The 16,907-nt window shown below is 38.0% G+C and overlaps 1 protein-coding gene across 2 annotated transcripts in view; it reads left to right on the forward strand.

The window, feature by feature from the left end:
* PPME1 (protein phosphatase methylesterase 1) overlaps positions 1-16,907 on the forward strand; it is an 80,402-nt gene that overhangs the window by 17,228 nt on the left and 46,267 nt on the right. For both annotated transcript variants that reach the window (XM_054523834.2, NM_001133505.1), the window contains 2 exon segments: positions 13,833-13,926; positions 14,456-14,548. In XM_054523834.2, the coding sequence (XP_054379809.1) occupies positions 13,833-13,926; positions 14,456-14,548 (187 nt within the window).

Consider the following 16,907-nt stretch of genomic DNA (forward strand, 5'->3'; position numbering starts at 1 on the left):
GATGTGCAGTCAAATAATTGTTTTTAAAGTCACTTGGAATAATTCTTAATACATCATTAAGGTAATTTGTTCTCTTTTATGTTAATTGTGGTAATTGATTTGTACAAAGTGTTTAACATGCTTATAAAACAAAAATTATTTACATGACTACAATGTTGAAGTATAAAACAATATATATTCAGAAAAGTATAGCTTTTTTTGCGTGTAATATCCTACAAGTAACTATTTTCATTAGTCTTTGCTTTTATCAATGCACTTCAAAATATGTAAACATATATTTATATTTCCCCCTTATATAAAAGATAACATTGGCCAGGCGCAGTGGCTCACACCTATAATTCCAACACTTTGGTAGGCCAAAGCAGGCAGATCACTTGAGCTCAGGAGTTTGAGACCAGCCTGGGCAATGTGGTGAGACCCTGTTTCTATTTAAAATTTAAAAATATAATAAATAAATAAAATAACATACATATGGTTCTGCATATTGTGTTACTTATTTATTTATTTATTGAGACAAGGTCTGACTCTGTCACCCAGGCTGATGTGCAGTGGCATGATCATGGCTCACTGCAGCCTTGACTCCCTGGGCTCAAGCTATTCTTCCACCTCAGCCTCCTTAATAGTTGGGACTGCAGGTGTGCACCACTGTGGCCCCTAATTTTTGTATTTTTCATAGAGACAGTGTTTCGCCATGTTGCCCAGGCTGGTCTCAAACCCCTAAGCTTAAGCAATCTACCCACCTCGGCCTCCCTAAGTGCCGGGATTGCAGGCATGAGCCACTTCACCTGGCTTGCACCTGGCTTGCCTATTGGTTTTTTAAATTTAAGATATTCTGATCACTTCTTATTAGTACACAGAAATCTTTTCCATTATTTTCCCTGCAGTTGCATAGTATTCTGTTGTGTGGACATAACCCAGTGTATTCAGCCAGTCTCCTGTTGATGTCCATTGGGTTTTTTTCGTCCTTTTCTCTTTCAAATAGTGCTGAAATGAGCAAATTTGCTTATATGTCATTTAGTATTTTGGGGGTTAGGGCCACTTTAAAGATAATTGTCTTTAATGTTCTACAGTTTTACCGTAATGTATTACTTCTCTTTAAATCTTGTGATTCACTGGGCTTCATGAATCTGTAGTTTGATGTTTCCTCAGTTCTGAAAACTTCAGCCACAGGCTAAACATTCCTAATCTGAAAATCTGCACTGCTCCACAATCTGAAACTTTTTGAGTGCTGACATGACACAAGTCAAAACAGAGCAAGAAATGATGTCAGTTTATAAAATGAGAGACAGACTTTCAAGACAAAAACCATTGTTAATGAAGCAGATGACTGGAAAAAAAATTTTTAGAAAGCCACCTAGCAGCATGCATTCTCATCCCTAGAGGACCCACCTTCTGGTCCCTTGATAGGGTTAGAATGTTTGTCCCCTCCAAATCTTATGTTGAAATGTAATCACCAGTGCTGGAGGTAGGGCCCAGTGGAAAGTATTGGATCATGGGGGCAGATCCCTTATGAATGGCTTAGTGCTATCCCCTTGGTAATGAGTGGGTTCTGGTTCTGAGTTCAGTCGAGATCGGGTTGTTTAAAAGAGAGTGGTGCACATCCCTGCTATTGGCTCCCACTCTTGCCATGTGATGTGGCTGCTCCAGCTTTACCTTCCACCATGATTGTAAGCTTCTGAAGCCCTCACCAGAAACAGATACTGGTAGCATGCTTCTTGTACAGCCTGCAGAACTCCAAGCCAAAATAAACCTGTTTTCTTTATCAATTACCCAGCCTCAAGTATTTCTTTATAGCAATACAAGAATGGACAACACAGAAAATTGATACTGAAGAGTAGGACGTTGCTATAAAGATAACTGAAAATGTGGAAGCAGTTTCGGAACTGGATAACGGGCAGAGGTTGGAAGAGTTTGGAGGACTCAGAAGAAGACAGGAAGATGAGGAAAAGTTCGGAACTTCTTAAAGACTTGGTTAAATAATTTTGACCAAAATGCTGATAGAAATGTGGACAGTGAAAGCCAGGCTAATGAGGTCTCAGACAGAAATGAGGAGTTTATGGGGAACTGGAGTAAAAGTCACCATGTTATGCCCTAGCAAAGAGTTTGCCTGCATTGTGTTGTTCATGCCATAGGAACCTGTAGAAAGTTGAACTTGAGAGTGATCAAGAGTATCTGGCAGAAGAAATTTCTAAGCAGCAAAGCATTCAAGAGGTGACCTGGCTGTTTCTTACAGCCTGGTATCAGATACAGGAGCAAAGGAATGACTTAAAGTTGGACTTTATAGGCCGGGTGCACTGGGAGGCCAAAGTGGGAGGATTGTTTGAGTTCAGGAGTTTGAGACCAGCTTGGGCAACATAGTGAGACTTATTTCTACTAAAAATAAAAGAAGTTATCAGCTGGATGTGGTGGTATATGCCAGGAGTCCCAGCTAGTCCAGAGGCTGAGGCAGGTGGATCACTGAAGTCTGGGAGATTGAAGCTGCAGTGAGCTGTGATCATGCCACTGCACTCTAACCTGGACAACAGAGTGAAACCCTGTCTGAAGAAAAAACAAAGTTGGAACTTATTTTAAAACGGGAGCAGACTGTAAAAGTTTGGAAAACTTGCAGCCTGGCCCTCTGGTAGAAGAGGAATCCAGGAGGGCTTTGGAGTAACCACTTACTAGAGAGATTTGCATGACTAAAAGGGGACCAATTGTTAATATCTAAGACAATGGGGACAAGGTTTCAAAGTTGTTTCAGATGTCTTTGGGAAGGTCCCTCTCATCACAGGTCCAGAGACCTAGGAGGAAAGAATGGTTTCAGGGCCCAGGCCCAGGGCACTGCTGCCCTGCTCAGCCTCAGGACTCTGCACCTTGTATCCTGGCTACTCATGCACCAGCCAGGGCTCAAAATGCCCCAGGCACAGCTTGGGCCATTGCTCTAGAGGGCACAAGCACTGTAAGCCTTGACCACTTCCTGTGGTTGGTAAGCCTGCGTGCACATAGAATGCGAGAGTGAAGAAGGCTAGGCAGCTTCTGCCTAGATTTCAGAGCATATATGAGAAAGCCAGGGTGCCCAGGTAGAAGCCTGCTGCAAGGGCAGAGCCCCTGCAGAGAAACTTTGCTAGGGCAATGCTGAGGGGAAATGGGGGGTTGGAGCCCCCCTCAAAGACCCCACTGGAGCATCACCTAGTGGAATTGTGGGAAAGGGGCTGCCACACTTCAGACCTTAGAATGGTAGAGCCACCGGCAGCTTGCATCCTGAGCATGGAGAAGCTGCAGGCACTCAGCTCTAACCTCTGAGAAAAGCTGGCAGGGCTATACCCTACAAGCAATAGGTAGAGCTGCCCAAGGCCTTGGGAGCCCACCCCTTGCACCAGTGTGCCCTGGATGTGGGACATGGAGTCAAAAGAGATTATTTTTGGAGCTTTAAGATTTAATGACTACCCTGCTGGGTTTCAGACTTTCATAGGGCTTGTAGCACCTTTCTTTTGGCCAGTTTCTCCATTTTGGAATGGGAATGTTTACCCAATGCATGTACTACCATTGTATCTTGGAAGTAAATAATTTGTTTTGGTTTTACAGTCTCATAAGTACATCTCGGGCTGCTTCCACCTCATAGGTGGAAGGTGATGAGTCTTAGATGATACTTAGGACTTTGGACTTGATGCTGAAACAAGTTAAGACTTTGGGGGAACTATTGAGAAGAGGTGATGGTATTTTGCAATGTGAGAAGGAGATGAAATTGAGGGGCCAGGGGCAGAATGATATGGTTTGGATGTTTGCACCCTCCAAATCTCATGTTGAAATGTAATCCCCAATGCTGGAGGTGGGGCCTAGTGGGAGGTGTTGGATCATGGATGCAGATCTCTCATGAATGGTTTATTGCCATCACCTTGGTAACGAGTGAGTTCTTGCCCTGAGTTCTCTCCAGATCTGGTTGTTTAGAAAGAGTGTGGCACCTCCCCCTTCTTTTGCTTCTGCTCTCGCCATGTGACACAGATGCTCCCACCTCACCTCCCACCATGATTATAAGCTTCCTGTGGCCCTTTAACTGAGCTTATGATTCTTTGGGATCCCAGCTTGATGGGAGAAAGGTTTCCTACTGGGCTCCGCAACAAGACTTCCCACCTTGGGCTTTGTGTCCTGTTCTGTGTGCCCCAGGAAACCGCAAAACTTCAAGTTCAGACAGTTGGCAAATGCCATCAAGGTAAAAGCCAGATTTAATGGTCTAAGTGCCTCTCTGGCTTCCCACCTTACTTAACTTTTGGCCTGGATCTTCCCTGTTCCTTACTTTCTTGCCAGCTCATCTATGCGTTTAAGAAGAACAAATGACTATATAATTACAATATATAAGATCGTTATATATAATTATTTAATAATTATACACTATGATTGTATAAATATAACATCTATTTATATAATATTTTTCACACACATACTTACATATAATTTTAGCCAATATTTCTCAAGTTGGATCTATTAATTACCATAGACAGAAACAGTCCCTAATATAAGATGTCTATACTCAGGCAGACTGTCAGTCATTGTGTGAAAATGGGCAACACTATTTTCTAACATGCAAAGTTTCAAAATTAATATTCCTTTCTCATGAAGCTGATGGAGGATGTGTTTCATCAAAATAAGAGACTACAACAAGAAAAATATGGGATATGGGATAAGGGATTCAACACAGGTGAAAGGCAAGAAGAATTCCTGAGATGATAGTAAAATGTTAGCAGTTCATTATATCAGACAGCAGGCAGTCCCATTTGAGGCAGATGAATGGAGGGTGCCAGAAATGGAAATTTGAGTGAAAAATACCTAGTAGATTATTTAATATGAATGACCAAATATTCAGAGAAGTTTTACAGAATTCAAAGGCTTTATTTGTTTAAAATTGTGAAATACTCATACAGAAAAGTAAAGTATATATGTACAGTTCAAAGAATAATAAGTTCTCACGTGTCCGTCACCTAGCTTAAGAAATAAAACATTATCAGCACCTTAGAAAACTGTTTGTCTCTCCTCAAGAGCATCTCTGTTTCCCACACTGGTATTGAATTGCATGATAATCAGTGCCTGGCTTTTCTTTATTGTTTTACCACCTGTGCATGTATACATTAAAAATACATTATTTAGCTTTGCCTGTTTTTGAACATTATTAATGGAATTATACAGGATTCAGTCTTCTGTGCTTATTTCTTTCTCTAAGTATTTTTCAGATTCATGTAACTTTCAAATTTATTTTCACTGCTATGCTATATTCTATTACCCAGATACATTACAGTTTGTATATTCTATTGGTGATGCATATTTAGCTTGCTTGTTATTCTTTGCTTTTATAGACATGTGTCTACAAACATTCTTATATATGTGTTTTGATGCCTGTGTGTGCAGGAGGTTCTCTGTAAAGTAAAATTACCAGGTTGAAGGACACCTGTCTAATTTTATTAGGTGATGCCTTACTGTTTTCCAAATAGTCTTCCCTTTTTCCTTGTTAATACCTGTTAATGTCTGGCTTCTTATATTTTGTCAACGTGATGGATGTGAAATATGATACTTCACTGTAATTTAAATTTTATGTATCTTAAATTGGAAACCTTTTCATATCTTTATGGGCTGTTTGTGTTTCCTCTTTAGGGAAAAGCGTATTAATGTCTTTTGCCTATCAAAAGGTTTTGGGAAACAATTAGTGACACTTTAATAGAAAACTGAGCAAGCAAAATTAAAAAGACAATTATTCTGGAAAAAAGCAAAAAGTTGTACAAGAAGTACAATTGGTATACCATGTGGCTCAACTTTAAACAGTGTTTCTATAATGCCTAACAGGAAGTACTTACTAATAATCACTTTGCAAAGCTCACAGTTGAAGAAATTGAGGCAGATTAATTTGCCAACAGTCACATAGCTTGTAATTATTAGAAATGAAATTTAGACTAAAAGAATCTGACTTCAGAGCCCATGTTCTTATCCATGAAACTATGCTTACTTCTCTCTCTATGTAGCCGTAGTATGAAAATGGCATATAGTTTAATGAAAAGGTTTTTATTTTAATGAAGTTCAAGTCCTGTATCTTTTTTTATCACTTCTGCTTTGGGTGTTGTATCTAAGAAATTGTTGCCTAACCCAAGATCACAGCGTTTTACTCGCTTTTTACTTCTCAGAGGTTTATAGTTTTAGCTCTTATATTTAGGTTTATGATACACTTTGAGTTAATTATCTATATGGTGTGAGGAAGGGGTCTGGATTTGTACTTTTGCATGTGGATATCCAGTTGTCCTGATATCATATCCCCCATTGAATTTATCTTGGCCCCTCTGTTGAAAATCAGTTTGTTACAGGAAAGGGGTCCCAATCCAGACCTGAAGAGAGGGTTCTTGGATCTTACTCAAGAAAGAATTCAGGGCGAGTCCACAGTGCAAAGTAAAAGCAAGTTTACTAAGAAAGTAAAGTGGTGAAAGAACAGCTACTCCATAGACAGAGTAGGACGTTCCCGAAAGTAAGAGGAGGAACATATCCACTCTAGGTATAATGCTTGTATATATGGGGAGATGTGTTCTGCTACAAGGGTTTGTGATAAAGTATTAATTTCTTAATTACTATATTTTGCAAGAATGGATATTATAAACTTTAAAGCAAAATTAGGAATGCCTTTGTTCTCCAGATATCAGGATAGCTGGAAGCTCCCAAGTGTCAGTCTGTTTAGTAAACATTTTTTTTTTTTTTAATTATTATACTTGTAAGTTTTAGGATACATGTGCACAATGTGCAGGTTAGTTACATATGTATACATGTGCCATGCTGGTGTGCTGCATCCATTAACTCGTCATTTAGCATTAGGTATATCTCCTAATGCTATCCCTCCCCCCTCCCCCCACCCCACAACAGTCCCCAGAGTGTGATGTTCCCCTTCCTGTGTCCATGTGTTCTCATTGTTCAATTCCCACCTATGAGTGAGAATATGCGGTGTTTGGTTTTTTGTTCTTGCGATAGTTTACTGAGATAGTAAACATTATTAATTTGTTCCCTTAACCATAAACACCTAGAGGCTAGGAATGCCTAACTTTCTGAGAATGCAGCCCGGCAAGTCCCAGCCTCATTTTCCTAGCCCTCAGTCAAAATGGAGTCACCCTGGTTCAAATGCCTCTGACAAATTGACTATAAATACTAGTTTATTTCTGGACTTTTGATTCTATTTAGGTGATCTCTATGTCTGTTCTTATACCTGTACCACAGTCTTGATTGGTGTAGTATCCCATTTGCTTTTACTAGAAAGTTTATAAGAATTAAGTAAGGATTATTAGCCTCAAAGCTATTTAATAATAGTAATAAATATTTATTGAGAAACCCAGCTAAGTGCTTTATGCACATTAATTCACTTCAGACTGTCAACAGATATTAGTCATTGATGTGTATCAGGCTCTGGGCTGGGAATACATCAGTGAACTAATGGAGAACCTTCTTGCTCTAATGGATCTCACATTAGTGGTGAATTAGTTGGGGTGACTGGAGGATAATAACAAATGTGGGAATAAGATAATTTTAGAAAATGATTAGTTTTATGATAAATAGAACTGACTAATTTGAGAGTAACCGAGAGATGAAAGGGCATCTTTGATCCTCATAATAACACCTATAAAATTGGTACTATAATCCCCTAACACGAAGAAACTCAGGCTTACAGAACTGAAGTGACTGCCCAAAGTCCCATAGTTTAATAAAGGCAGAACTGGGTTGTGAAAATAAACCTTTAGTTGGTAGCAAATGGAAAATGAATTCAGGTTCAGGAACTAATAAGAATGCAATATCTCCTCATTCTTTTTCTCTTTCTGCTGGAAATAGGTTGTTAAGGTCAAATTATAGGCTAAGGGTTCTTAATTTGGGATTCGTAGATAGGTTTCTTGAAGCCAGTGGAATTATAGCAAAATATATGTGCATGCATGAAACCTCTGGATTGAGGGTTCATAGCTTTCATCAAATTCTGAACATGGTCTGTGATAATAGCAAAAGATCCATAAACACATTTGATTCATGTGACTCAGGCAGACACCATATTTTCTTTGTGTCTTTCACAGCACCACTTTGTCTCCTCTCTGCCAAACTTCTTCCTTTGGCAGTAGGAGGGGGGAGGAAATTATTTATTTATTTTGTTAGGTTTGAAATAAATTGTATTCTAACGTAAAAAAAAATTATACAGTTACCTACCAGAGTAGATTTTTATTTATAAATTGTAGGACTTAATTATTCATTTCTCTGTTCAAAACTTTAAAATTGACTTTGATTCTGCTGTCAATCATCTTTCATATCCTGAACATTTCCAAGATTTGTTCATTGCCTTTGAAAGGTCATTCTATGTTTTCTTGCTTTTAATTCCATTGCCAGTTAAGTCTCCCATTCTTTTCTCTTTTTTCTTTGTCAACCCTATTAACTGATCCCATCCCTTTCTAGCCAGGTTATTGCAACATATTTTTTCCCAGAATCAAGTCCATCTTGTGCCTGTAACCAGATTGATCTTTCTGAAATACTTTTATCTCTACATTTTATTGAGTCTTCATTTTCTTTTCTTGTTTGTTTGATTTTTGGAGACAGGGTTTCGCCCTGTCACCCAGGCTGGAATGCAGTGGTGTGATCACAACTCACTGCATCCTTGATCTCCTGGTCTCAAATGATCCTCCTGCCTCAGCCTCCTGAGTAGCTAGAACCACAGGTGCATGCCACCATGCCTAACTAATTTTTTTTTGTTTTTAGTAGAGACGAGGTCTTGTTGTGTTGCCCAGGCTGGCCTCGGTCTCCTGAGCTCAAGTAATCCTCCCCTCTTGACCTCCAAAGTGCTGGGATTGCAGGCATCAGCCACCACGTCCAGCCTGGCTCTTCATTTTCTCCCATCCAAGTACTGACCAGGCCTGACCCTGCTTAGCTTCCGAGATCAGATGAGATTGGGTGCATACAGGGTGTTATGGCCATAGACTGGCTCTTCATTTTCTAGGATATCATCCATGACTGTTGCACCCCTCCAAAAAATCACACACATACAAATAACCAGAAAAAGAACATATATTCCCCATTTTATTAGGCTAACATTCTTTCTCCACTATCTAATTGTGTCAACTTCTTTTAGCTTTTCAAAAATACTGTACTATTCCCACCTCATTCCAGTTAGCTATTTTGTTGTTGTTTGTTTTCAGTGTTCCCTATGACAGGCAGCAGTCTGGGTCCTTATCTGCCTGAAATGTCTTATCCCTCTCTCCATCCCTATTTCTATCAGCGCAAATTCTTTCTGTCCTTCAACGTCTAGCTTAAGTGTGTCTGTGTGTGTTTTTTTTAAGCCTGTCTTTCTTCTCCAAGCTGGAAGTAATCTTTCTTTCCTCCTTTGAACATTCACTGCAGTTTAGCTGTACTTCTTAGGGTATTTAACTCTTTGTACATTTTGTTAGATATTTATGTACTTAATACTAACTTCTTGACAGCAGATGCGTTGTCTCTCTAGTTTTATAATTGTCCCAGCATCCCCCATTATCCTATGTCAGTTCCAGCCTTATACACATAATAGGTTCTTAGTAAATATTTTTTGAATGAATTAATCCTTTTTTTTGAGAGAGAGAGACAGGGTCTCATGGTTTTGTCCAGGTTAGAGTACAGTGGCTATTCACGAGTGTGATAATAGTGCGCTACAGCCTTGAACTCCAGGGCTCAAGTGATCATCCTGTCTCAGTCTCCCAAGTAGCTGGGACTACAGGGGTGCACCACCACACCCAACAATAAATTCTTCCTTTTAAAATGTAACTATATTAGTCTGTTTTACGCTGCTGATAAAGACATATCCAAGACTGGGTAATTTATAAAGAAAAAGAGGTTTAATGGACTCACAGTTCTACGTGGCTGGGGAGGCATCACAATCATGGTGGAAAGAAATAGGCATGTCTTACATGGTGGCAGACAAGAGAGAATTGAGACCCAAGTGAAAGGGGTTTCCCCTTATAAAGCCATCAGATCTTGTGAGACTCATTCACTACCATGAGAACAGTATAGGGGAAACTGCCCCCATGATTCAGTTATCTCCCACCAGGTCCCTCCCACAACACATGGAATTATGGGAGCTACAATTCAAGATGAGATTTGGGTAAGGACATAGCCAAACCATATCAGTAACTTAAACTTGTTATGCTTTTGAAAGTTCTTTCACTACTTTAAAATTCTTTCATTACGACCTCTTGGAGGGGGGAAGTTAGTAATTAATCTAAAAATTATAATTAAAAAAGGCCTACACAAACTATAATGACTATAACGTATCTAGGCATAAAATAAGAATCTAAAGCTATTTTTTAAAATCAATCTAAACTATATCCCTAAAATTCACAATATTCTGTTCTGACTAAAATACAAAAATAATGTAAGATTCTTGCCACCTATGTAATGTCTAATACAGTTACAAAATTAATTGAAGTCTTCTAGTTTATAAACAATCATGTGTTTTGTGTGTGTGTGTGTGTGTGTGTGTGTGTGTGTATGTGTAGACGAAGTCTCGCTCTGTCACCCAGGCTGGAGTGCAGTGGCACAATTTTGGCTCACTGCAACCTCCGCCTCCTGGGTTCAAGCGATTCTCCTGCTTCAGCCTTTCCAAGTAGCTGGGACTACAGGCGCGTGCCACCATGCCCGGGTAATTTTTGTATTTTTAGTAGAGACAGGTTTTGCCGTGTTGGCCAGGCTGGTCTCGAACTCCTGACCTCAGCTGATCTGCCCACCTCGGTCTCCCAAAGTGCTGGGATTATAGGCGTGAGCCACCACGCCTGGCCCAATTATGTGTTTAAAAGAAGGTGTTAGGGGTATACTAGAAAATCTCTGTGGGAGTAGGAGCAACCTTTGGAGATGGAGAATTATTGATTCCTTAAATAAATGGGAATTACTCATTTGGTAGAAATAAGTTGGGTAGTCCCTGGAACCTGTTTTTTTGTTTATTTTTATTTTTATTATTATTTTTTAAGAGATGAGACCTCACTTGTTGCCCAGGCTGGATTAGAACTCCTGGGCTCAATTTATCTTCCCACCTCAGTCTCTCCTGAGTGGCAGAACTACAGGCCTTTTTTTTTTTTTTTTTTTTTTTTGAGATGGAGTCTCGCTCTGTAGCCCAGGCTGGAGTACAGTGGTGCTATCTCGGCTCACTGCAAGCTCCGCCTCCCGGGTTCATGCCATTCTCCTGCCTCAGCCTCCCTAGTAGCTGAGATAACAGGCGCCGGCCACCATGCCCAGCTAATTTTTTGTATTTTTAGTAGAGACGGGGTTTCACCGTGTTAGCCAGGATGGTCTCGATCTCCTGACCTCGTGATCTGCCCGCTGTGGCCTCCCAAAGTGCTGGGATTACAGGCGTGAGCCACCGCGCCTGGCTACAGGCCTTTTTTGTTTTTTGTTTTTTTTTAAATGAAGGAAATTAGAAGTGGAGGGTGTTCTCCTGTGAATAATTTCTATTTATAGGAAGTAAGTTTTCTTTAACTGGTACCTGGCTAACTTGTGAAGGTTCTTTGGCATTGGCAGAGTCAGCTATATTTAGACTACAAAACGAAAACCTCTAATAATGTGCACTTAAGCCTTATTACTTTTCAGAAGCATAAATGACAGCATGAGAAGATAAAAGGATGAAAGAAGTGATACAGCATTGGGGTAAAGAGCAGAGGCTTTGGAGAGTGGCAGAACTGGATTTGAATTTTGTCACTACCATTTAGTAGTTGTGTGGCCTTGGCAAGTTACTTTTATGTCTAAATCTGTTTTTTCATCTGTTAAATGGGCATAAAAAGTTTTGTGAGGGTTAAATGGAATCCTGTCTGTGAAGTATTTGGCACAGTGACTCGTTTGTGCATAGTGAATATTATGTACTATTACTATGATGATTTCCTAGGTCCAGATATCAAAATTCATCCATGGATCCTTAGAATCCATTATAACATGTTTGGCATGCCATGTTATCGTTATAATCAAATTAGTGTAGGATAGGTAGATTTGTGAGTAACTTGTGAGTAAGTAGAATTATAAGTTCTGCTTTTAGTTTTCCCATAGAATTTCAAGTGCAACCAGAAAAGCAAAAAAAGCAGGTCGAGGCTGAAGTTACTGTTTACTTCACAATGTCATTTTTATTTCAAAAGATAGGATTATCCATCTACTGAGCAATTATCAAATGCTAGATGTATTAGATTCTTTAAAAGTAATTTTATTCAGTCTCTGCGATCCAAGGCAGAATAATTTGACCAAGTTCATAATGTGTTAGGAACTTGTAGAGAAATGATAGGACCTATAAGGAATTTGAACTCCTCTGTCATTCCAAATCATGTACTCTATCTTTATATTTATAGTGCCTCTCTCAACATGGGGAACTTTAAAAATCCTCAGTGCTCAGGTCATAACACAGACCACTTAAATATGTTTCTAGAGGTGAGACCCAAGCATGAGTATAAAATTCTCCAGGTGATTTCATTGTTAGATTCAGAAATACTGACCTGGTTCAATGCCTAGAACAGAGTAGACATTCAATAAATGTTTCACTTTTGAAAGAATATATCCCTTACTACCCAGCTGCTCTGTTGTAATTTTTCCAGTATTATAGTCAACCAGGAGTGCTTTTATATTAAGTTTTTAAAAAGAGCTTTGTATCATACTTTGTAGATATTCTCCAATCAGCCCCATAGCATATACAGGAAGATGTCTGGCAAGAGGTGATGTTTTGCTGCTGATAGAATTCTGAATTTCCTCCATTACTAGGAAGAAGAATAGGTTGGAAATTGGGACAGCTTGGAATTTCTTTCTTGTATTCCATCCAAGGTTGAAGACGTAAATTGTGAATAGACACTTATTGATTTATTTTGTTTTAGAATAATTTTATATTTTTTAATAATACATGATCAAAAATCAAAAGATAGTAAGGAACAGAGATTGAAAATTTTTCCTCTCATTTCCCAATCATACTTTCCTTTCCAAGATACCATAAATGTTGTATCAGTATCCTTCCAGAGATGTTGAAAACATACATAAACACCTACATATATTTCACAATTTTACCCAAGTGATAGCACGCATATCGTGTTTATCTTGGAGTTATATATATGAATCTTGGAATTATATATTCATATATAAAGATTTTTATTAATATATTTGTTCATTTTTACAGTTAACTAGTATTTTTCTATATACTACAATTTATTTTCATCGGTCCTCTATTGATGGATATTAGATTTTTTCCAACTTTTCTCTATTACAAACGATGTTTCATTGAATACTTAAGTCATTTCACTTCTGTGTGAGCAATTCTTCAGATAAATTCCTGTAAGTTGAAGGTACTGATAGCCAGTTTGCCTTCCATGGAGTTTGTATATTGATTGTTTGGGAATGACAAGGAAGCATGAAAGAGTATGGAGAATTAAATGTGTAAAGGAGTAATAGTGACCACGACTATTGACTATTGACTGAGGTAGGAATGATATTAAAGTCAGTTGGGAGGATGGAAATGAGCCTACAGCCAAGAGCAAGTTGAAAAACTAGCAGGTTTTGTGTGTATATGAACACAGAATTTATTTGTGATTAAAATATACTAATGAATTTTGAAAAATCCTAAAATTTTTACTCTTAAATCTATGTTTGGATTTAAATACATTTTAAAATACTTATTTAAATACATTTACATTATTGTGTAATACAATACATTAAATACATTTTTAATATGATACTTTGTGATGAACTCTTTATATCTTTAAGAGAAAATACCTTTGCCGTTTTCATTACTGGCTTACATTTAGCGTTTATTGACCAAGATTTTATCTCTTTATGCATAATTTTTCTTGAAATGTCTCTCTCTTTTTTTTCCTCAGCCCTGGAAGAAAGCGGGACTTTTCCCCTGTTCCTTGGAGTCAGTATTTTGAGTCCATGGAAGATGTAGAAGTAGAGAATGAAACTGGCAAGGATATATCCTTTGCAAAATGGTTTATTCTTTAATGAGCTTATGATGTTGTCTAAGTTAAAAGACTTGTGTAGTTTCTAAAATGTTCTTTATTCCTGCTACTTATTTCACCTTATTCCTCACTTGTTCTTTATGGAATATTGCCTGTAAGTCCATGCCAATATCTTTCTTGGCTGTAATTCTCTAATGCATGGAGAAGGGATTAAGAATTAAATTCTTGAAACTGATATACTGTCTTAGGGGCCCAGGGGAAGGTTTCATGAGTCAAGTAAGTTGAACTAGTTTCGTTTCTAGAATCCAGGGGTTATGTCCTCATGAGGGCAAAGGGAAAATTTTTTTTTTTCATTGAACAAAATGGTCACACGGGCTTCATGCTTCAAACAGAGGGTTGGTGTCTCAGAAAAGTCTGCTTATATCTCTTACATTTGTCAGTCTGCAGTTTTGCATGTAAGTTTCTAGCGGTATTACTATGATTAAATAATGAAAAACTTTAGTGAGCAAAAACATAGATGTTTTATCTTTAACTATTCATACACTTTTCGAGTCTACAAGAGTGGTTCAGAGGGTCCAGTCCTGCTCCTTCTGCATGGAGGAGGTCATTCTGCCCTTTCTTGGGCTGTGTTCACGGTAAGTAGGTTGTTGATAGTACAAGTTAATGTTAGCACTTTTGAACTAATTAAAGTATAGGGACAAATCTTGGAAGTTAACACATTCTATTTGGGAAGCAAGAATTGCTATTCCAGGCATACACACAGACTGGGTGGTATGTTCTGCAGTATGTCTGAAGAACAAAGAGAAGGTTGGAGGTTTTCTAAAAAGGAGAAATGTTACGTATTGTTCTTTGAGAAAGTTAATTGGCACTAGTAAAGGTTTGGGGAGAAAAAGAAAAGATAATAGGGAGTGATGGAAAATGTGAAAGAAAAATTTTAAAATGTTAAAAAAGGTTTTGGAAGCTGGCAAGTTCTGATTGATAAGTAACTGTGGTGAGTAAAAGTAGTCTTAGAGTCACAGCAGCTTGTTTCAGTAGCTATTAGATAAAACTGGTTTCATATTTTAGCAGGGAGTTTCAGCAGCCAGGCTTGCAGAGAATTACTTACGTTCTTGCAGCAATGTTATGTGCCCTGAATGCTTTTTCTCCCTGGCCTCTCAACTCTGTTTTAATGGGATATGACAAGAATAACCCAATTTGTGTAAACTTCCATAGTGCAATTATTGTTTACTTCTTTGACTAGCCTAACTCTTCATTTTGTGTAGAGAACCAGACATTTTATTTAGGTGCTTTAGATAATGTCTATCACTTTGTCTCCCATATAGAGCTTATGTAATACTTTGCACATGGAGATATCTCATAAGAACTTGGAAAATGTTTCTTCCTTTTTGAAATGATTCTTTATATTTTAATGGTGCTTGTTAGCTACAAGGAAGTAAATAATATTTGGCTAATGATACTGTGGTCCAGAGTAGAAGATATGTGTCTGTGTGAATGCTGTCAATTATAGATCTTCCTAATACCCTTGACTCTGGGGTGGGACAGCCCATGTGCAAGGAGAGATACTGCTAAGGAAGATACTAGCAACATCTGTGTTTAAAATGAAGTTGTCATCTCGTGTGTGTGTCAAGCAGATATGCATCCTCCATTTACCACTAGAGAGCCTGAAGGACAGAAAATGAGAGCAAGTGGGAATGCAGCACTAGGTACCTGGAGCCAGATGGCTGTGGAGTTGAGGAAGTCCCTGAACATAGCACTTTGTTCCTGGCAGCGGAGATTATTGGGGTTAAGTTTAAATCCCATCTTGTCTCTTCTTTTAGACCATGAATTCCTTGAAAATAGGGATAATGTCTTATACTTTTTTGTTTCCCAAATGGCTTGAAACAGTTCTTTAAACATAGGCACATATTCAACCACTATTAAATGATTTGGCCTTTGTCTTGTTTGCTACTTTTTTCTCTTACTCTAGGATAAATTGTGTGACTTGTCCATAAGTACCAGGCTCTGTCATGTCTCTGGACCAGTACTGTCCAATAGAAATAGAGTGCACATGTACCCTAAAACTTAAAGTATAATAATTAAAAAAAAAAAATTTCTTACACCAAAAAAAAAAAAAAAGAAATAGAGTGCAAACCACATATGTCATTTTAAATTTCTTAGTAGACACTTTAAATAGATAAAAAGAAACAAATTAATTTTAATGTATATATATTTATTGTATCCACAATATCACTTCAACATGTTGAAGTAATTATATTGATTACCTAATCAATATAAAAATTATTATTGAGATATTTACATCTATTTTTATACTGTAAATTTAAAAATTTTATATTTACAGCACATCTCAGTTTGGGCTAGCCACATTTCAAATCGTAGCTTTAGTCATTTACTTCGCAAATAGATTGCAAAGTTTTTTGGAGGCAAATTCCATGGCTTATTATGCCTAGCACATATTGTACACTCGAAGAATTTTATGTATGTATTTATTTCTTAAGAGACAGAATCTTGCTATGTTGCCCAGGCTGGACATGAACTCCTAGGCTTATGAGTAATTTTCTTCCATCTTTCTATTTTCTAGGTTTTCAGTTAAATGTTTATTACTTTCATAATTTAAAGACTGTTTTTTTCTTTTACTGGAAACTATTTTCAAGGAAAAAGTTCATATTTACTTCTGGATCTGACAAGTTTGGCAAACTGAAACTTGTCTAGAGAAGAGCAATCAAGATTAGAATACTTTAAACAATAGCATTTAAGGAACAATTAAAGGAACTGAAAGGGGTTTGCCTGAAGAAAAGAAAGACTTGGGAGACATAATATTTGTTTTCAGTTGTATTTTATTTATGTATTTTTAAGACAGGATCTCAGTCTATCGCCCAGGATAGTGTACAGTGGCACAATCATAGCTCACTACAACCTCAACTCCTGGGCTCAAGTGGTCCTCCCACCTCAGCCTCCCAAGTAGCTAGGACTGCAGGTGTGCACCACCACTCCCAG

The sequence above is a fragment of the Pongo abelii genome, chromosome 9, assembly GCF_028885655.2.
Source record: "Pongo abelii isolate AG06213 chromosome 9, NHGRI_mPonAbe1-v2.0_pri, whole genome shotgun sequence".
Taxonomy (NCBI): domain Eukaryota; kingdom Metazoa; phylum Chordata; class Mammalia; order Primates; family Hominidae; genus Pongo; species Pongo abelii.